Source organism: Coregonus clupeaformis, unplaced genomic scaffold (assembly GCF_020615455.1).
Source record: "Coregonus clupeaformis isolate EN_2021a unplaced genomic scaffold, ASM2061545v1 scaf0561, whole genome shotgun sequence".
NCBI lineage: Eukaryota > Metazoa > Chordata > Actinopteri > Salmoniformes > Salmonidae > Coregonus > Coregonus clupeaformis.
The window spans coordinates 72,214-95,000 of record NW_025534016.1 but is presented as its reverse complement, the minus strand read 5'-3'; the positions used below and the strand labels follow the sequence as shown (position 1 = coordinate 95,000).

Genomic DNA, 22,787 nt, shown 5'->3' with positions numbered 1-22,787 from the left:
AACACCATGCAAAGGAGAAACATGTATGCATATTACAGCAACATTTGATTAGTAGCCTAGGCTGGCTACTCAACTACAATACATTTAGAGTGCACCATACAGCAATGCTGCATTCAACCGCACCGGTGATCCATGCAGTGCAAAAAAAGGAAAAACATATTTTAAGTTGAAATGTTACAACAACCTATAGTTACGTTTTTGTTATTTGGAGTTATTAAATGCTTTTTGATGAAGGTCGCAGCACATCTGCAAGCAGCAAAGAATATGATTTATCTCTTCTTTATCTCGTCTTATGTTTTAATATGTTTAAATACTATATACAACATCCTATGTACATACGTGGACATTATAAAGGGCCATATCTTTTCTAGTAAAACAGTGGGCAGTTTGGGCCAGTTGTATGCACGTTTTTTTTGTTGTAAAAACAAACATACTAGTCTATGTGTCTGGGCCACAAATTAATTGTCTTTTTTTTTTTCAATATGGCCCTTACACTGATTGAGTTTGACACCCTACATAGTGCAAACCCTACAGGCCCTGGTCAAAAGTAGTGAGATGTATAGGGAATAGGGGACTATTTGGGATACAACCCCCAGTCAGGACTGGAATGCCTTGGCCCGGACTCTGGGCCAGCATCATTGTTTTCTGCCTGTAATCCACTGAGAGGGAGAGAGAGGGATGTACTATAGGTTAATTAAGACATCAAACTTGCTTCCGGAGAGTTCTCGGCCGAGTCCGTCGAGCCCGTGGTGGGCCTCTCTGTCAGTAACAGTTGGACATTTCACTTGAGGGATTAATCACTCAGATCTCAAGCCTCTGTTATAGTATATAATATATATGATATATTATATTATATTATACAGTCAATTCTGGATTACTAAACCTTGTCCCTATCGTTTATGACATAACATTCTCATGTTTATAACGGCATTGTTGCGGCTTTTTGTGGGGCAATCATTTTGAACATTATTGCAATGATGTTGCATGATGCTGTACGTCTGAAACTGAGCATCAGTTGTGGTGAGTTGAGAGCGCAGAGATTCTATTAAATTAGCCATATGTAATTATGCGGTTGAGAGGGTCAACAGATGTAGGCTGGGTTTCAGATACTGTCCTATAGTGGATCAGAGGTGCAGCTTTAAGGTATAAGCTGGTGTAATGGTGGGAACTGATCACAGACAGGATTGAAATGAGAGCCAGTGTGACTCCAAAACAACTTCGCTACACTGGCCTGGGTAGGCAGCTCCAGCTATGTGAGCAGGGCTGGATCCAATTAATTATTACTGCTTGAATAGAGCCAGACAGACAGAACCATAGCAACCCTCGGCCCCGATTTATGTGGGATGTGATCTGGCAGGAGAGACGGAGAGAGAGAGAGAGAGAGAGAGAGAGAGAGAGAGAGAGAGAGAGAGAGAGAGAGAGAGAGAGAGAGAGAGAGAGAGAGAGAGAGAGAGAGAGAGAGAGAGAGAGACAGAGATGGAGGCCTGTCAGGAAAAACGTCAGAGACACAAATCAATATCTGTGGCCTGTGTGGGAGTTGCCAAGGAATACAGAGAGAGAGAGATGGAGGAGCGATTGTTGGATCTTCTGACTACAGGCCAACTGCCTCTTCCACTTCCGCAATAAAGCCCCCAAAATCGGAAAGGGATTACCTGAACTTGTCTATAAAATAACGTTTGTTCTTGTTTGCCGTTGCAAAACATTTTGCTACGGCGTCGGTGTGCACTCATGAATATGACCCAAGTCTCCTTGAATAAGTTAGATAATGGAACCAGGTTGAAAACAAGATTTCAGAACCTAGTTTTCATGGGTAACATATTTATTCTGGCAATAGAAGAGCTGTAACTTTCTTCTTGGCTTTTTGATGCAACTACTGATGGGTTATACTTTCCATTAATTTCTTAACGTTTTCCCCTGATATTTATATGATTAGATATGCTGATAAAACCACTGATTCCATGAATTATTCTGTACTCAGTTTGCTTCTTACTGTCCTTTCATTACATTCATAAATCTTGCATGGCTCTGCTCAGCATAATGTCCCTCCAGCACTTGATGCGTTTTGCAAGGGTGGAGAAACCAGCCTGGTGTCATAGACTAGACGTAACATAGTAAATGTAAAGCCGGGACACTCAAATTAGGATGATATGTTACGTTTGGTATGGTTACATAAGACAGAATGTTACTTAAGGCAAAACAATCTAGTGGGGGTGGATGGGTAGGTGTATAACGCGAGTGTCTAGCAACCTGAAGGTTGCGTGTTCGAATCTCATCACGGACAACTTAAGCATTTGTAGCTACTTTGCAACTACTTAGCATGTTAGCTAACACTTCCCCTAACCCTAACCTTAACCCTTTAACCTAACTCCTAACCCTAATCTTAACCCCTAAACCGTAGATAAATTTAGCCACTTAGCTAACGTTAACCACAACAAATTGGAATTTGTAACATCATAAGTTTAGCAAATTCAAACATATTGTACGAATTGCAGTTCGTAACACATCATACAGAAAGGATGATGGACATCCACAAATTAATACATATTCCACATTGTTACAAAATTTGAGAGGCGCACGGCGGAAGCGGTACGGAGCTCAATTTGGCCTCTGCATGCTTCTGGAGGCTCCGCAATCGCACCTCCGACCACATTTTCGGATCAAGCATAAATTGTCTCTTAGGTGTTACACTGAGATGGTTGACCTGTTTTAAACCCCAAATCATGCATCTCAGTAGTCTGAACTTGAAGTGTCTGGCTTTTTTGTCCTCTGCGCTGGACTGATGAACGTAGAAAAGGTAGCAGGCAGGTGGACAGTATAGCAAGTGCAGGTGCGCAGAAAAAAATCAAATCAAATCACAAAAAAAAAAATCACATGTGCCGAATACAACAGGTGTAGGTAGACCTTACAGTGAAATGCTTACTTACAAGCCCTTAACCAACAATGCAGTTTTAAGAAAGGATACCAAAAAAAAATCACTAAAAATACAATATAAAATAATACGAAATAAAAGTAACAAATAATTAAAGAGCAGCAGTAAAAATAACAATAGGGAGGATATATACAGGGGGTACCGGTACCGAGTCAATGTGCGGGGACACCGGTTAGTCGAGGTAATTGAGGTAATATGTACATGTAGGTAGAGTTATTGAAGTGATTATGAATAGATAATAAACAGAGAGGAGCAGCAGCGTAAAAGGGGGGGTAGAAGCTGTTTTGATTAGATGTTCAGGAGTCTTATGGCTTGGGGGGTAGAAGCTGTTTAGAAGCCTCTTGGACCTAGACTTGGCGCTCCGGTACCGCTTGCCGTGCGGTAGCAGAGAGAACAGTCTATGACTAGGGTGGCTGGAGTCTTTGACAAACGAATTCCCTTTGTTGCTTGTGTTTGCTTGTGTTGTTATTCTCCAAGGTGAAGGGAGGCCATGTTAGAATATGGGGTAAGGAAATGCTTAACCCTTGTTTCCTTGCATTTAGGGAATAGTTATAGTGTTGTTCAGAATCTTAATACTGTCTCCTCTCCTCTCCCCTTCTCTCCTCTTCTGTCCTCTTTTCCACTGACAGGATGATGAGGTGGTGCTGCAGAGTGTCGCCACCATCCAGAAGGAGAATCGCAAGTTTTGTCTGTCCGTGGAGGGACTCGGAAATCGACTATGCTTCCTAGAACCTACATCTGAGGCTAAGGTCAGTGGAGTGTCTCTCAGTGCTTGGTATGGACTGGTTTTGACGGCATTTAAAAACTCTCAGTCTCTTCTATTATAAGCATTCATACAAAGAGACTGTCACCTTAGAGGCAAAATAGTCTCGTGAAATTCAAAGACATATTTTGAGTCTGACTCCCCACCACGTTCCTGCTTGGTAAATGGCTACGATAACCCCAGCTTTAGAATGTCAATCAGCAACATACACTATTTTGTAGATCTATAATCTAACAGACTGACCATTTAAAATGAGAATAGTTATTGACCTGTCTGTTGAAAATCACATTCTGATTCTATTCTCTGAAGTGTGTTATGTTAATGGTTCTAGAATACTGTGGCACAGCACCATGGCAACAGCAACATTTTCTGAACCCGCTGAACTTCTCAATCTGTCCATCAGGGAATAAACAGCTGGTTCAGGAGATGGGCATAAGGAAGCTAAAATGCATTAGCCTGGTTCCCGATCTGTTTGTGAGGAAAGTCTTGCATGAGAACGACCATTGAAGTTGATTATACAGCACAAACTGATCTTCCACCTGGCTAAAAACTACATTACATCATGAAAGTCTTATCTGTCTTCAGAAATGAGTATGATGAGATGTTTTTAGTATAGCAATATAGGTCCACCCATTACAGAACATTGACTTGAATGGGAATGCCTGTTCTATTCAGTTTTCATTTTCATTACATCTTGCAAATCTTGCACATACATACTTACAAAGTTGGTGTCGAATAACTTCTGATTGTACATGGAAACTTTCCCAATTTGCAATTAACTCACAATGACTCGATAAATGATACTGTTTCACTGAAAAATGAAGTTCTTAAATGACTGACATGCATTTTCTGTGAAAGGCTGCAGTCAGTGATGATATAGAAATATATGATCATACAAAAACAGTTCAGCAGTTAGAGCACACTGGATATGATTACACTGTCATTACAGACCTCTCTCTATGATTACACTACCATTACATTTCCTCCTGCTATGATTACACTGGCATTACAGTGCTTCTCTCTATGATTACACTGGCATTACAGTGCTTCTCTCTATGATTACACTGTCATTACAGTCCTCTCTCTGTGATTACACTGTCATTACAGTCCTCTCTCTGTGATTACACTGTCATTACAGTCCTCTCTCTGTGATTACACTGTCATTACAGTCCTCTCTCTGTGATTACACTGTCATTACAGTCCTCTCTCTGATTACACTGCCATTACAGTTCCCCTACATGATTACACTGTCATTACAGTTCACCTCTATGATTACACTGCCATTACAGACCCTCTCTGTGATTACACAGTCATTACAGACCTCTCTCAATGATTACACTATGATTACATGCCTCTCTATGATTACACTGTCATTACAGTTCCTCTCTATGATTACACTGACATTACAGTTCCTCTCTATGATTACACTGACATTACAGTTCCTCTCTATGATTACACTGTCATTACAGTTCCTCTCTATGATTACACAGTCATTACAGTTCACCTCTCTATGATTACACTGACATTACAGTTCCTCTCTATGATTACACTGACATTACAGTTCCTCTCTATGATTACACTGACATTACAGTTCCTCTCTATGATTACACTGACATTACAGTTCCTCTCTATGATTACACAGTCATTACAGTTCACCTCTCTATGATTACACTGACATTACAGTTCCTCTCTATGATTACACTGTCATTACAGTTCCTCTCTATGATTACACTGACATTACAGTTCCTCTCTATGATTACACAGTCATTACAGTTCCTCTCTATGATTACACTGACATTACAGTTCCTCTCTATGATTACACAGTCATTACAGTTCCTCTCTATGATTACACTGACATTACAGTTCCTCTCTATGATTACACTGTCATTACAGTTCCTCTCTATGATTACACTGTCATTACAGTTCCCCTACATGATTACACAGTCATTACAGTTCCCCTCTATGATTACACTGTCATTACAGTTCCCCTCTATGATTACACTGACATTACAGTTCCTCTCTATGATTACACTGTCATTACAGACCCTCTCTATGATTACACTGTCATTACAGTTCCTCCCTCTATGATTACACTGTCATTACAGACCCTCTCTATGATTACACTGTCATTACAGTTCCCCTCTATGATTACACTGACATTACAGTTCCTCTCTATGATTACACTGACATTACAGTTCCTCTCTATGATTACACTGTGATTACAGTACCCCTCTATGATTACACTGTGATTACAGTACCTCTCTCGTGTCTCTCCTATCAAAGAACTCTTTACAATAATTGGATCTTCCTCTCTGTGCAATTAAATCATAATTCACCACTACAATTTTCCCAAATGCATTTTGATGCATAAATGAAGAAGAAAATCCACAAAGATGGGCCACACTAACTTTACCCTGTGATTCACGTTTCTCTTTGCCGTAGGAAATAGAATGCTTTGAGTTTGACTGTTTTTTTATCGACAATTCGACAAACTTATTATTGTTCTCAGTCCTGTTTGCCCCTCCCTGGTTCCCTTCTGTCACGTTCGTTGAATGACGGGTCAGACCAAGGCGCAGCGTGATATACGTACATGTTTATTAAACCAAATAAACACAAAGACAAACCAACAAACTAAACGAAACGTGAAGTCCAAGGTAGCACACACAACATACCTTACACGGAACAAGATCCCACCACTAGACAGTGCCAATAGGCTGCCTAAGTATGGTCCCCAATCAGAGACAACGAGCTACAGCTGCCTCTGATTGGGAACCACACCGGCCAACATAGAACTATACATAATAGATCGAAACATAGAAAACACAACAAAGAATATACACACCCTGACTCAACATTTAAGAGTCCCCTGAGTCAGGGCGTGACACCTTCCCACCAATCAGACCACCTGTAAATCTAGCAAAGAGGGAGAATCAGAGTGACTGTTTGTGTGTGTATGTGTACAGTGGCTTGCAAAAGTATTCACCCCCCTTGGCATTTTTCCTATTTTGTTGCCTTACAACCTGGAATTAAAATTGATTTTTGGGGGGTTTGTATCATTTGATTTACACAACATGCCTACCACTTTGAAGATGCAAAATATTTGTTATTGTGAAAAAAACAAGAAATAAGACAAAAAACCTGAAAACTTGAGCGTGCATAACTATTCACCCCCCCCAAAGTCAATACTTTGTAGAGCTACCTTTTGCAGCAATTACAGCTGCAAGTCTCTTGGGGTATGTCTCGATAAGCTTGGCACATCTAGCCACTGGGATTTTTGCCCATTCTTCAAGGCAAAACTGCTCCAGCTCCTTCAAGTTGGATGGGTTCCGCTGGTGTACAGCAATCTTTAAGTCATACCACAGATTTTCAATTGAATTGAGGTCTGGGCTTTGACTAGGCCATTCCAAGACATTTAAATGTTTCCCCTTAAACCACTCAAGTGTTGCTTTAGCAGTATGCTTAGGGTCATTGTCCTGCTGGAAGGTGAACCTCCGTCCCAGTCTCAAATCTCTGGAAGACTGAAATAGGTTTCCCTCAAGAATTTCCCTGTATTTAGCACCATCCATCATTCTTTCAATTCTGACCAGTTTCCCAGTCCCTGCCAATGAAAAACATCCCCACCATGCTTCACTGTGGGGATGGTGTTCTCGGGGTGATGAGAGGTGTTGGGTTTGCGCCAGACATAGCGTTTTCCTTGATGGCCAAAAAACTCAATTTTAGTCTCATCTGACCAGAGTACCTTCTTCCATATGTTTGGGGAGTCTCCCACATTGCTTATGGCGAACCCCAAACGTGTTTGCTTATTTTTTTCTTTAAGCAATGGCTTTTTTCTGGCCACTCTTCCGTAAAGCCCAGCTCTGTGGAGTGTACGGCTTAAAGTGGTCCTATGGACAGATACTCCAATCTCCGCTGTGGAGCTTTGAAGCTCCTTCAGGGTTATCTTATATTTATCTAGCTCAATTGGTAGAGCATGGCGCTTGTAACGTCAGGGTAGTGGGTTCGATCCCCGGGACCACCCATACGTAAAAATGTATGCGCACATGACTGTAAGTCGCTTTGGATAAAAGCGTCTGCTAAATGGCTTATTATTATTATTATTATTATTATTATTATTATCTTTGGTCTCTTTGTTGCCTCTGATTAATGCCCTCCTTGCCTGATCCGTGAGTTTTGGTGGGCGGCCCTCTCTTGGCAGGTTTGTTGTGGTGCCATATTCTTTCCATTTAATAATAATGGATTTAATGGTCCTCCGTGGGATGTTCAAAGTTTCTGATATTTTTTTATAACCCAACCCTGATCTGTACTTCTCCTCAAATTTGTCCCTGACCTGTTTGGAGAGCTCCTTGGTCTTCATGGTGCCGCTTGCTTGGTGGTGCCCCTTGCTTAGTGGTGTTGCAGACTCTGGGGCCTTTCAGAACAGGTGTATATATACTGAGATCATGTGACAGATCATGTGACACTTAGATTGCACACAGGTGGAATTTATTTAACTAATTATGTGACTTCTGAAGGTAATTGGTTGCACCAGATCTTATTTAGGGCATTCATAGCAAAGGGGTTGAATACATATGCATACACCATTTTTCCGTTATGTATTTTTTAGAATTTTTTTAAACAAGTTATTTTTTTCATTTCACTTTAAAAATTTGGACAATTTTGTGTTTGTCCATTACATGAAATCCAAATAAAAATCAATTTAAATTACAGGTTGTAATGCAACAAAATAGGAAAACTGTATGTGTGTGTGTTTGTTGTGTTTGTGTGTGTGTGTGTGTGTGTGTGTGTGTGTGTGTGTGTGTGTGTGCGCGAGTGCGCGTGCGCGTGTGCACGTGCGTGTGTGTGTGTGCGTACATGCTAACAAGTTACTGACTGTATTATAGTCATAGAATAGTAAAGCCCCCTTTACTGGCTCAAATAGCCGACCAATCAGCCTGTTACCAACCCTTAGTAAACTTTTGGAAAACATTGTGTTTGACCTGATACAATGCTATTTTACAGTAAACAAATTGACAACAGACTTTCAGCACGCTTATAGGGAAGGACATTCAACAAGCACAGCACTTACACAAATGGCTGGTGATTGGCTGACAGAAATTGACGCAAAAAATATTTTGGGGGCTGTTTTGTTAGACTTCAGTGTGGCTTTTGACATTATCGATCATAGCTTTCTGCTGGAAAAACGTATGTGTTTACATCCCCCTGCTATATTGTATGATAAAGAGTTACTTGTCTAACAGAACACAGAGGGTGTTCTTTAATGTAAGCCTCTCCAACATAATCCAGGTAGAATCAGGAATTCCCCAGGGCAGCTGCCTAGAGGCCCCTTACTTTTGTCAATCTTTACTAACGACATGCTACTGGTTTGAGTAAAGCCAGTGTGTCTATGTATGCGGATGACTCAACACTATACACGTCAGCTACTAAAGCGACTGAAATGACTGCAACACTTAACAAAGAGCTGCAGTTAGTTTCAGAATGGGTGGCAAGGAATAAGTTAGTCCTAAATATTTCAAAAAACGAAAAGCATTGTATTTGGAACAAATCATTCACTAAACCCTAAACCTCAACTAAATCTTGTAATGAATAATGTAGTAATTTAGCAAGTTGAGGTGACTAAACTGCTTGGAGTAACCCTGGATGTAAATTGTCATGGTCAAAACATATTGATACAACAGTAGCTAAGATGGGGAGAAGTATGTCCATAATAAAGTGCTACTCTGCCTTAACAACACTATCAACAAGGCAGGTCCTACAGGCCCTAGTTTTGTCGAACCTGGACTACTGTTCAGTCGTGTGGTCAGGTGCCACAAAGAGGGACTTAGGAAAATTACAATTGGCTCAGAACAGGGCAGCACGGCTGGCCCTTAAAAGTACACAGGGAGCTAATATTAATTATATGCATGTCAATCTCTCATGGCTCAAAGTGGAAGAGAGATTGACTTCATCACTACTTGTTTTTGTAAGAAGTGTTGACAAGCTGAATCTACCGAGCTGTCTGTTTAAACTACTAGCACACGGCTCAGACACCCAGGCATAACCCACAAGACATGCCACCAGAGGTCTCTTCACAATCCCCAAGTCCAGAACAGACTATGGGAGGCACAAAATACTACATAGAGCCATGACTACATGGAACTCTATTCCACATCAGGTGACTGATGCAAGCAGTACAATCAGATATAAAAAAAACAGGTAAAAATACACCTTATGGAACAGCAGAGACTGTGAAGAGACACACACACACACAGGTACAGACACACAAATACGCACACAAGCGCTAGCACACGCACTCTACACACACGTACATTGTAATATTGTTGTATGGTGCTATTATACATGTTCTATTGTAGATATGCAGTGGTGTAACAATGTTATATGATGTATTGTTTTATCATGTAAGTGCCTTAATGTGTTTGGACCCCAGGCAGAGTAGCTGCTGCCATGGCAACAGCTAATGGGGATCCCCAATAATAAATACAAATACAAATAGGACATCTGTCTGCCCTCCCTGAGTGTCCTATATCATAGTTCTCCCTTCAGATCATCACACTGTTCTCCCTTCAGATCATGGGAATGGTTCAGATGAAGAGATGTTGCCTGAGCTGTCCACACACAGTCAGCATGTTTCCCGTCTTAATTGATCAAGTCACATTAAGACAGAACAGAGACAAGGGGAAGACAAAGGCGATGTGTGTGTGTGCATGTGTGTGTGTGTGCGTGTGTGTGTGTGTGTGTGTGCATGTGTGTGTGTGTGTGTGTGTGTGTGTGTGCATGTATGTGTGTGTGTGCATGTGTGTGCATGTGTGCATGTATGTGTGTGTGTGTGTGTGTGTGTGCATGTGTGTGTGTGTGCATGTGTGTGTGTGCATGTGTGTGTGTGTGTGTGTGTGCATGTGTGTGTGTGCATGTGTGTGTGTGCATGTGTGTGTGTGTGCATGTGTGTGTGTGCATGTGTGTGTGCATGTGTGTGTGTGTGCATGTGTGTGTGTGTGTGTGCATGTGTGTGTGCATGTGTGTGTGTGTGTGTGTGTGTGTGTGTGTGCATGTGTGTGTGTGTGTGTGCATGTGTGTGTGTGTGTGTGTGTTGTGCATGTGTGTGTGTGTGTGTGTGTGTGTGTGTGTGCATGTGTGTGTGTGTGTGTGTGTGTGTGTGTGTGTGTGTGTGTGTGTGTGTGTGTGCATGTGTGTGTGTGTGTGTGTGCATGTGTATGCGTGTTGTGTCCTATTATTTCGCTTCACAGACCTGTGCCCGTCTAGCCTGGCAGGAGACAGCTTGTTAAATCAGCTTTGTCTTTTCTGAGTTGTCTGGGTCTCTGTCAGGGAAACTTTTGTTCACCACACCATTAAAGGAATAGTTCTCCCAGAATGCTCTCCCCAAAATATACCTTTAATGAAAGGAATTTCACAGCCTGGCACCCATCTTGACTTCTATCCTTGTTGAGCTCATTTAATATATTTGATATTTTTGCTTACCACACCAATTTCTTCACTTGGATATACAGGAAGTACCTACTCTCCAAGTACAGCATTGTATAACTCCCTGATCCTCCCTCACCTTTGTAATAATGACAAAGGTGAACTCTACTGAGGTAGGGAGTGAAAACCGACAGGAGAGTAACTCTCCAGGAACAGGGTTGGAGTTAAAACCTACAGGAGGGTTGCTCTCCAGGAACAGGGTTGGAGTTAAAACCTACAGGAGGGTTGCTCTCCAGGAACAGGGTTGGAGTTAAAACCTACAGGAGGGTAGCTCTCCAGGAACAGGGTTGGAGTTAAAACCTACAGGAGGGTTGCTCTCCAGGAACAGGGTTGGAGTTAAAACCTACAGGAGGGTTGCTCTCCAGGAACAGGGTTGGAGTTAAAACCTACAGGAGGGTAGCTCTCCAGGAACAGGGTTGGAGTTAAAACCTACAGGAGGGTTGCTCTCCAGGAACAGGGTTGGAGTTAAAACCTACAGGAGGGTTGCTCTCCAGGAACAGGGTTGGAGTTAAAACCTACAGGAGGGTAGCTCTCCACGAACAGGGTTGGAGTTAAAACCTACAGGAGGGTAGCTCTCCAGGAACAGGGTTGGAGTTAACTACAGTATAACAAGGATAGAAGAAGATGCCCTTAGGCACACCTAGGATCATTTTACCTTTCCCAAAGTCTAACCCTAACCATCAGGTGTGGAAACACAGAGCTGACCTTGGATCAGTGGTTAGAGGCAATGCACTCTGTCAGAACAGGAATACACAGTATTTCATTTGAAATGGGAGGTAACACTATGTAGTATAGAGAGAAGGACCAGGTCGGTTGTATGATGTTCCCCTTTAGTGTTGCCTAGCCACAGGAAGCAGACCTCAGCTCTCAATGTGATGAGACTTTAAAGAGTGGGTCTTTCATGGTACTATGATAGCGTGACCACTATGACAGAGCTCAGCTCCTTTGACAGAAACCAAAGGTACCCTCACCCACTGTTGGAGCCAGTAGGATAATTGGTACTTTCATTTTAATTATTCATGTGAAAGAATAGAGAAATCCAGTATAATGTGTTCCAGGTACCGTTGGATAATGTCACACAACATTTCTGGCATATTTGTGTCATATTTGTCACAGCGGGGACCGTGAGGACACACACACACACTCTGACAAACACACACACAGACACGCTCTGACACACACATTATTTTTGTAGTTGTATTGTTTCTATATCGTTTTATTTTAAATGTGTGTGACTGTCCTTGTCTCTCAGTGTATCAGTGTTTTGTTACTTGTCATGTTGTGTTTTTTGTGTGGACCCCAGGAAGAGTAGCTGCTGCTTCTACAAAAGCTAATGGGGATCCAAATAAATAAATCACCCCAGTAAGTGTAAGGCAGTTTAAGATGAGGGATGACTATTATTTTTTTAATGAACTTGGCCTTATTTCTATTACAGCATATTGGATGACTGTCATTCATATTCCATTCACCCAGTTCAATGTAACATCGATAGGTTTAGGCTACTACGTGATACTTGAATTTTACCCATCTGAGGTTGCTACAACCTAGCCTATGAATGAAAGTTTACAATGTACGCTAGGTGCACAGGTCGAGATACATTTTAGTAATCAAGGTGACAGGCATTAACAAGATCAACACCGCCTTGCACACTCTTGCCTGCATCTAGCTGATCTAGGGTGTAATCGTTAGTCCAACAGTTGCAAACAAGAGTTTCTATTGGACAAATTCAGGTATGTTTATCCCCATTTCGTTCCGTTTGCTTCCGTTTATGATTTTTTTTTTCAACGGAATCGTCCGCATGAATAGACCCCTGATCACACTCAAACACAGTTCACTTTCATAGCAGCCACATCATGATCCCTTTGATCGTTGGATAATTTCTCCTCCTCTCACCTTTTCCCTTCGCTTGTGGACTTCAGTGCACAACACATCAGCTGTCTGTGACCAGGCGAAAAAACCTTTCCAAGCCAAACCTTCATATCATAACAGTTACACACAGCCTACATCAGGGCTGCCCAACCCTGTTCCTGGAGATCTACCGTCCTGTGGGTTTTCAGTCCAACCCTTAAATTTAACACACCTGATTCTACTTATTAGCTGCTCAACAAGACCATAACTAGCTGAATCAGATAGGCTAAATTAGGGTTGGACTGAAAACCTACAGGACAGTAGATCTCCAGGAACAGGGTTTGAGTTAAAACCTACAGGACAGTAGAGCTCCAGGAAGAGGGTTGGACTGAAAACCGACAGGACGGTAGATCTCCAGGGAGAGGGTTGAGCAGCCCTGGCCTACATCGTTGTCACCATATTATGATGTCATAGTCAACACAGCTACTAGAACTAACGCGTTAGTAAACCCGCTACAATCATGAAGTACAGTGTACAGTCAGCAAGGAGTTTAGCAGTTACACCGGCGGGCCCCGGTGGCAATAAATTAATAAAACCAAAAGCTTACCTTGACTTGGAAGAGTTCCAGTGTTGGATAGCCAAAGCCAGATAGCTAACATAGCATCCCTCTCTGTTTGAGCCGGGTGTTTGAGTTGGCTAAACTAGCTAGCTGCATTCGTTTCTCCTTCATTTTGGAATAAATTGATTTGTTCAAAACTGTTCAACTATTGTCTTTCTCGCACCACATTTTATGGACTGCAGTGCTAGCTAGCTGTAGCTTATGCTTTCAGTACCAGATTCATTCTCTGATCCTTTGATTGGGTGGATAACATGTCAGTTCATACTGCAAGAGCTCTGATAGGTTGGAGGATGTCCTCTGGAAGTTGTCATAATTACTGTGTAAGTCTATGGAAGGGGGTGAGAACCATGAGCCTCCTAGGTTTTGTATTGAAGTCAATGTACCCAGAGGAGGACAGAAGCTAGCTGTCCTCCGGCTACACCATGGTCCTACCCTACAGAGTGCTGTTGACGCTACTGTAGACCTTCATTGAAAAACAGTGTTTTAATCAATTATTTGGTGACATGAAGATATTTTGTATAGTTTTATCTCAAAAGGATAACTTTTTTAATGTTTAACTATTTACATTTTTACGAAATTCACTGAGGAGGATGGTCCTCCCCTGAGGAGCCTCTACTGGTGTAGGGGTAGTTTTGGGGTTCACCTGAACGCCTGTATCTTTCTATCTTTAACGTTTACTATTTTTCTGTCCTTCTGTTTTTCTGTAGTTGTTTTTTATGTCTGTTTCTAGCCTTCTCTCTTGTTGGTAGTAAATATAGAGAGGGAACGCAGACAGGTTGTGATGAAGCTGTCTCCTTAGCTTCTAAACACACACACACACAAACACACACACACACACACACAAACACACACACAAACGCACACACACATACACACAAACTCCACTGCTCCCAGAGGATTCCTGTTTGTGCCATCATCATTATCATCCTCTCCTCTCCTCTCCTCTCCTCTCCTCTCCTCTCCTCTCCTCTCCTCTCCTCTCCTCTCCTCTCCTCTCCTCTCCTCTCCTCTCCTCTCTTCTTCTCTTCTCTTCTCTTCTCTTCTCTTCTCTTCTCTTCTCTTCTCTTCTCTTCTCTTCTCTTCTCTTCTCTTCTCTTCTCTTCTCTTCTCTTCTCTTCTCTTCTCTCTCCTCTCCTCTCTTCCCTCCTCCCCCTCTCCTCTCCCTCCTCCCCCTCTCTTGCCCTCTTCTCCTCATTTCCTCCCCCTCTCCTCTATTCTCCCTCCTCCCCTCTCCTCCCCTCTCCTCTCTTCCCCCTCCTCCCCCTCTCCTCTCCTCCCTTCTCCTCCCCTCCTCCCACTCTCTTCTCCTCCCCTCTCCTCTCTTCCCCCCTCCTCTCCTTACCTCTCCTCCCCTCTCCTCTCTTCCCCCCTCCTCCTCCTCTCCTCTCCTCTCCTCCCCTCTCCTCTCTTCACCCTCCTCCCCCTCTCCTCTACTCCCTCTCCTCTCCTCCCCCTCTCCTCTCCTCCCCTCTCCTCCCCCTCTCTTCTCTTCCCCTCTCCTCTCCTCCCCTCTCCTCTCTTCCCCCTCCTCCCCCCTCTCCTCCCCCCTCTCTTCTCTTCCCCTCCTCCCCCTCTCCTCTCCTCCCCTCTCCTCTCCCCCCTCTCCTCCACCTCTAATGTTTAAAACTATCATTTTGATCTCATGGATGGTCATTCTTTGTAACCATTGCTCTGTCTATGAATTTGAGAGTGGTTACATTTCTTCAGCCCCATCCCTGAGCTCTTTACCGAAACAGTGGCGGGTTGCCACATTGTTGTTGTTTGAATTGCAGATTTCCCCCTTTAAACCGTGTAATGGTAGGGGCTGCTCTTGGGGTACAAAACACATGCCAGAGGAAAGCAGAGCACACACATGCACTCACTCACACACACACACACACACACACACTGACTGAAGGGATGCTTGGGAAATACCAAATGGAAAGAGGACACACACTAGAGGAGAGTTACATAGATACCCTTGGCGATGTTAAAATACTTTGAGTGGTTTAGTTTTCTGTTAAATTGTTTAAGAGAGTAGGATCTCATCTCAATGACTTACCTGGCTAAATTATAATTTATGAAAGTAGGTTGGATTGAAATAGGGATTTCTAGATGTTCAAAGCTCTACAGATTACATTGTAAGGGGCAATTCACCTCATCCACCAACAATGTATTGCCCCACCTGTGTGATTCCACAGCAACCAAATAAAGGTTAAATAAAATAAGCAGGTAAGAGAAACAGAACATGGAGAGGGTTACAATGAGAGAGGATGTGGAGGATGTCTGAGGAACACTAATTAATTAATGTAATTAGGACCTAACTAAAGCTAGACACCATCAGGGCTCTCACCTTTACAGACACAAATTAGACACTCTCCTCTCCTCTCCTCTCCTCTCCTCTCCTCTCCTCTCCTCTCCTCTCCTCTCCTCTCCTCTCCCTCTCCTCTCCTCTCCTCTCCTCTCCTCTCCTCTCCTCTCTCCTCTCCTCTCCTCTCCCTCTCCTCTCATCTTCTGTCCCTCTCTCCTCTCCTCTCCTCTCCTCTCCTCTCCTCTCCTCTCCTCTCTCTCCTCTCCTCTCCTTTCTTCTCCTCTCCTCTCCTCTCCTCTCCTCTCCCTCTCCTCTCCTCTCCTCTCCTCTCCTCTCCTCTCCTCTCCTCTCCTCTCCTCTCCTCTCCTCTCCTCCTCTCCTCCCTCCTCCTCTCCTCTCTTCTCCTCCTCCTCTCCTCTCCTCTCCTCTCCTCTCCCTCTCCCTCTCCTCTCCTCTCCTCTCCTCTCCTCTCCTCTCCTCTCCCCTCTCCTCTCCTCTCCCTCCTCTCCTCTCCTCTCCTCTCCTCCTCTTTTCTAAACTCTTCTCTTCTCTCAGGCAAGTCATTCAACATAAACACAAACAGGAGAAGAAACAGGATGACTTCATCACTGATGCTGCTGATGTTAACTTATTTATAACCGCATTTATAAAACTCATTACAATCACATTATGTTGTTCCCCCTCCATGCATCTGCTGTTGTAGAACTTTGTTTGTCCAACATTGAGGGTGGGTACCAGTGGAGTGTCAAAGCAATGTGTGTCAGTACATTAATGTACATGTATTTACAGCACCAGTAAAAAGTTTGGGCACACTTACTAATTCAAGGGTTTTTCTTTATTTTTCTGTTTTTTACATTGTAGAATAATAGTGAAGACATCAAAACTATGAAATAACACATATGGAATCATGTAGTAACCAAAAAAGTGTTAAACAAATCAACATATATTTTATATTTGAGATTCTTCAAATAGCGTTGATGACAGCTTTGCACACTCTTGACATTCTCTCAACCAGCTTCACCTGGAAGGCTTTTCCAACAGTATTGGAGGAGTTCTCAGAAGGCTGTGGTAGCCATGCTGGTTAAGTGTGCCTTGAATTCTAAATAAATCACAGACAGTGTCACCAGCAAAGCACACCACACCATAACACCTCCTCCTCCATGCTTGACGGTGGGAACTACACATGCGGAGATCATCCGTTCACCCACACCGCGTCTCACAAAGACACGGCGGATTGAACCAAAAATCTCCAATTTGGACTCCAGACCAAAGGACACATTTCCACCGGTCTAATGTCCATTGCTCGTGTTTCTTAGCCCAAGCAGGTCTCTTCTTATTATTGGTGTCCTTTACTAGTCGTTTCTTTGCAGCAATTTGACCACGAAGGCCTGATTCACACAGTCCCCTCTGAACATTTGATGTTGAGATGTGTCTGTTACTTGAACTCTGTGAAGCATTTATTTGGGCTGCATTTTCTGAGGCTGGTAACTCTAATAAACTTATCCTGTGCAACAGAGGTAACTCTGGGTCTTCCATTCCTGTGGCGGTCCTCATGAGAGCACGTTTCTTCTTAGCGCTTGATGGTTGTTGCGACTGCACTTGCAAAGTTATTGAAATGTTCCTTATTGACTGACCTTCATGTCTTAAAGTAATGATGGACTGTCGTTTCTCTTTGCTTATTTGAGCTGTTCTTGCCATAATATGGACTTGGTCTTTTACCAAATAGGGCTATCTTCTGTATACCCCACCTACCTTGTCACAACACAACAGATTGGTTCAAACACATTAAATTCCACAAATTAACTTTTAAGAAGGCACACCTGTTAATTGAAATGCATTCCAGGTGACTACCTCATGAAGCTGGTTGAGAGAATGCCGAGAGTGTGCAAAGCTGTCATCAAGGCAAAGGGTGGCTATTTGAAGAATCTTTCATTTGTTTAACACTTTTTTGGTTACTCCATGATTCCATATGTGTTATTTCATAGTTGTGATTTCTTCACTATTATTCTACAATGTAGAAAATAGTAAAAATAAAGAAAAACACTTGAATGAGTATGTGTGTCCAAACTTTTGACTGGTAGTGTATATCCTGATCAAATTTCATCCTCCATTTTAAGCCTCTTGTAATTGAGACCTAATGCAAGTCATCAGATCTCATGTCTAATAGTGTGTTCACTGTTATTTATTTTATCTCTGCAATGATGGTATTTGGTATATATGGTATATGTCCTGCAATTATGTAGTTTTGTTAAACGCAGAGACAATCAGACTAATATTTTCCCCTCCCTCCCTCCCTCCCTCCCTCCCTCCCTCCCTCCCTCCCTCCCTCCCTCCCTCCCTCCCTCCCTCCCTCCCTCTGTCCTTCCTGCAGTATGTTCCTCCAGACCTGTGTATCTGTTGTTTCATCCTGGAGCAGTCCCTGTCTGTCCGGGCCCTGCAGGAGATGTTGGCTCACACAGTGCCTAACAACGAGGGGGTGAGTATCAAATTAAATCAAATTGTATTTGTCACATGCGAAGAATACAACAGGTGTAGTAGACCTTACAGTAAAATGCTTACTTACAAGCCCTTAACCAACAATGCAGTTTTAAGAAAAATAAGTGTTAAGTAAAAAATAGATAAGTAAAAAATAATTAAAGAGCAGCAGTAAAATAAAATAACAGTAGCGAGGCTATATACAAGGGGGTACCGGTACAGAGTCAATGTGCGGGGGCACAGGTTAGTCGAGGTAATTGAGGTAATATGTACATGTAGGAAGAGCTAAAGTGACTATGCATAGATAATAAATAGAGAGTAGCAGCAGCGTAAAAATGGGGGGGTGGGAATAGTCTGGGTAGCCATTTGATTAGCTGTTCAGGAGTCATGGCTTGGGGGTAGAAGCTATTAAGAAGACCTAGACTTGGCGCTCCGGTACCGCTTGTTGTGCGGTAGCAGAGAGAACAGTCTATGACTAGGGTGGCTGACAATTTTTTGGGCCTTCCTCTGACACTGCCTGTTATAGAGGTCCTGGATGGCAGAGGCCAAGCAGTTGCCATACCAGGCAGTGATGCAACCAGTCAGGATGCTCTCGATGGTGCAGCTGTAGAATCTTTTGAGGATCTGAGGACCCATGCCAAATCTTTTCAGTCTCCTGAGGGGGAATAGGCTTTGTCGTGCCCTCTTCACAACTGTCTTGGTGTGTTTGGACTAGGATAGTTTGTTGGTGATGTGGACACCAACGAACTTGAAGCTCTCAACCTGCTCCACTACAGTGGATGAGAACTAGAGCGTGCTCGGTCCTCTTCTTTTTCCTGTAGTCCACAATCATCTCCTTTGTCTTGATCACGTTGAGGGAGAGGTTGTTATCATGGCACCACACGGCCAGGTCTCTGACCTCCTCCCTATAGGCTGTCTCATCGTTGTCGGTGATCAGGCCTACCACTGTTGTGTCATCTGCAAACTTAATGATGGTGTTGGAGTCGTGCCTGGCCATACAGTCAGGGGTGAACAGGGAGTACGGGAGGGGACTGAGCACTCAGCCCTGAGGGACCTCCGGGTTGAGGATCAGTGTGGCAGATGTGTTGTTACCTACCCTTACCACCTGGGGGCGGCCTGTCAGGAAGTCCAGGATCCAGTTGCAGAGGTAGGTGTTTAGTCCCAGGGTCCTTAGCTTAGTGATGAGCTTTGAGAGCACTATGGTGTTGAACGCTGAGCTGTAGTCAGTGAATAGCATTCTCACATAAGTGTTCCTTTTGTCCAGGTGGGAAAGGGCAGTGTGGAGTGCAATAGAGATTGCATCATCTGTGGATCTGTTGGGGCGGTATGCAAATTGGAGTGGGTCTAGGGTTTCTGGGATAATGGTGTTGATGTGAGCCATGACCAGCCTTTCAAAGCACTTCATGGCTACAGACGGGTTGGTAGTCTTTTAGGCAGGGTACCTTAGTGTTCTTGGGCACAGGGACTATGGTGGTCTGCTTGAAACATGTTGGTATTAAAGACTCAGTCAGGGACAGGTTGAAAATGTCAGTGAAGACACTTGCCAGTTGGTCAGCGCATGCTCGGAGTACAGGTCCTGGTAATCCATCTGGCCCTGCGGCCTTGTGAATGTTGACCTGTTTAAAGGTCTTATTCACATCGGCAACGGAGAGCGTGATCACACAGTCATCCGGAACAGCTGATGCTCTCATACTTGCTTCAGTGTTGCTTGCCTCGAAGCGAGCATAGAAGTAATTTAGCTCATCTGGTAGGCTTGTGTCACTGGGCAGCTCGCAGCTGTGCTTCCCTTTGTAGTCTGTAATAGGTTGCAAGCCCTGCCACATCCGACGAGCGTCGGAGCCGGTGTAGTACGATTCAATCTTAGTCCTGTATTGACACTTTACCTGTTTGATGGTTCGTCGGAGGGCATAGCGGCATTTCTTATAAGCGTCCGGGTTAGAGTCCCGCTCCTTGAAAGCGGCAGCTCTACCCTTTAGCTCAGTGCGGATGTTGCCTGTAATCCATGGCTTCAGGTTGGGGTATGTACAGTGAGGGAAAAAAGTATTTGATCCCCTGCTGATTTTGTACATTTGCCCACTGACAAAGACATGATCAGTCTATAATCTCAGCTTGTTACCTGTATAAAAGACACCTGTCCACAGAAGCAATCAATCAATCAGATTCCAAACTCTCCACCATGGCCAAGACCAAAGAGCTCTCCAAGGATATCAGGGACAAGATTGTAGACCTACACAAGGCTGGAATGGGCTACAAGACCATCGCCAGGCAGCTTGGTGAGAAGGTGACAACAGTTGGTGCGATTATTCACAAATGAAAGAAACACAAAATAACTGTCAATTTTCCTCGGCCTGGGGCTCCATGCAAGATCTTACCTCATGGAGTTGCAATAATCATGAGAACAGTGAGGAATCAGCCCAGAATTACACGGGAGGATCTTGTCAATGATCTCAAGGCAGCTGGGACCATAGTCACCAAGAAAACAATTGGTAACACACTACGCCGTGAAGGACTGAAATCCTGCAGCGCCCGCAAGGTCCCCCTGCTCAAGAAAGCACATATACAGGCCAATAAACATCTGAATGATTCAGAGGAGAACTGGATGAAAGTGTTGTGGTCAGATGAGACCAAAATCGAGCTCTTTGGCATCAACTCAACTCGCCGTGTTTGGAGGAGGAGGAATGCTGCCTATGACCCCAATAACACCATCCCCACCATCAAACAGGTGGAAACATTATGCTTTGGGGGTGTTTTTCTACTAAGGGGACAGGACAACTTCACCGCATCAAAGGGACGATGGATGGGGCCATGTACCGTCAAATCTTGGGTGAGAACCTCCTTCCCTCAGCCAGGGCATTGAAAATGGGTCGTGGATGGGTATTCCAGCATGACAATGACCCAAAACACACGGCCAAGGCAACAAAGGAGTGGCTCAAGAAGAAGCACATTAAGGTCCTGGAGTGGCCTAGCCAGTCTCTAGACCTTAATCCCATAGAAAATCTGTGGAGGGAGCTGAAGGTTCGAGTTGCCAAACGTCAGCCTCGAAACCTTAATGACTTGGAGAAGATCTGCAAAGAGGAGTGGAACAAAATCCCTCTTGAGATGTGTGCAAACCTGGTGGCCAACTACAAGAAACGTCTGACCTCCGTGATTGCCAACAAGCGCTTTGCCACCAAGTACTAAGTCATGTTTTGCAGAGGGGTCAAATACTCATTAAAAAGCAAATCAATTTATAACATTTTTTACATGCATTTTTCTGGATTTTGTTGTTGTTATTCTGTCTCTTACAGTTCAAATAAACCTACCATTAAAATGATAGACTGATCATGTCTTTGTCAGTGGGCAAACGTACAAAATCAGCAGGGGATCAAATACTTTTTTCCCTCACTGTACGTATGGTCACTGTGGGGATGACGTCATCGATGCACTTATTGATGAAGCCAGTGACTGATGTGGTGTACTCCTCAATGCCATCGGAAGAATCCCGGAACATTTTCCAGTCTGTGCTAGCTAAACAGTCCTCTAGCTTAGCATCTGCGTCATCTGACCACTTCTTTATTGACTGAGTCACTCGTGTTTCCTGCTTTAGTTTTTTTCTTGTAAGCAAGAATCAGGAGGATAGAGTTATGGTCAGATTTGCCAAATGGAGGGCGAGGGAGAGCTTTGTACACGTCTCTGTGTGTGGGGTAAAGGTGGCCTATAGTTTTTTTTTCGTCTGGTTGCACATTTAACATGCTGGTAGAAATTAGGTAAAACGGATTTAAGTTTCCCTGCATTAAAGTCCCCGGCCACTAGGAGCGCCATCTCTGGATTAGCGTTTTCCTGTTTGCTTATGGCCTTATACAGCTCATTGAGTGCGGTCTTAGTGCCAGCATCGGTTTGTGGTGGTAAATAGACAGCTACGAAAAATATAGATGAAAACTCTCTTGGTAAATAGTGTGGTCTACAGCTTATCATGAGATACTCTACGTCAGGCGAGCAAAACCTTGAGACTTCCTTAATAGTAGATTTCGTGCACAAGCTGTTGTTTACAAATATACACAGACCGCCACCCCTTGTCTTACCGGAGGCAGCTGTTCTATCTTGCCGATGCAGCGTATATGCCGCCAGCTGTATGTTATCCATGTCGTCGTTCAGCCACGACTCGGTGAAACATAACATATTACAGTTTTTAATGTCCCGTTAGTAGGATATCCGTGATCTTAGTTTGTCTATTTTGTTATCCAATGATTGTACGTTTGCTAATAGGACTGATGGTAGAGGCAGATTACGCACTCCGACCTACGGGACGTCTCTTTCTTATGCGAATGACAGGGATTTGGGCCTTGTCAGTGTCTGAAAAAAATCCTTCGCGTCCGACTCGTTAAAGAAAAAATATTTGTCTAGTACG

The 22,787-nt window shown here is 43.5% G+C and overlaps 1 protein-coding gene across 1 annotated transcript in view; it reads left to right on the top strand.

The window, feature by feature from the left end:
* The window catches only part of LOC121548637 (ryanodine receptor 3-like), a gene marked incomplete at its 3' end in the record, with an annotated part of 127,160 nt that overhangs the window by 33,487 nt on the left and 70,886 nt on the right, over positions 1-22,787 (top strand). The window contains exons 2-3 of the mRNA XM_045215940.1: positions 3,559-3,678; positions 18,297-18,401. Of these exons, the coding sequence (XP_045071875.1) occupies positions 3,559-3,678; positions 18,297-18,401 (225 nt within the window). The remainder of the gene's footprint in view (positions 1-3,558; positions 3,679-18,296; positions 18,402-22,787) is intronic.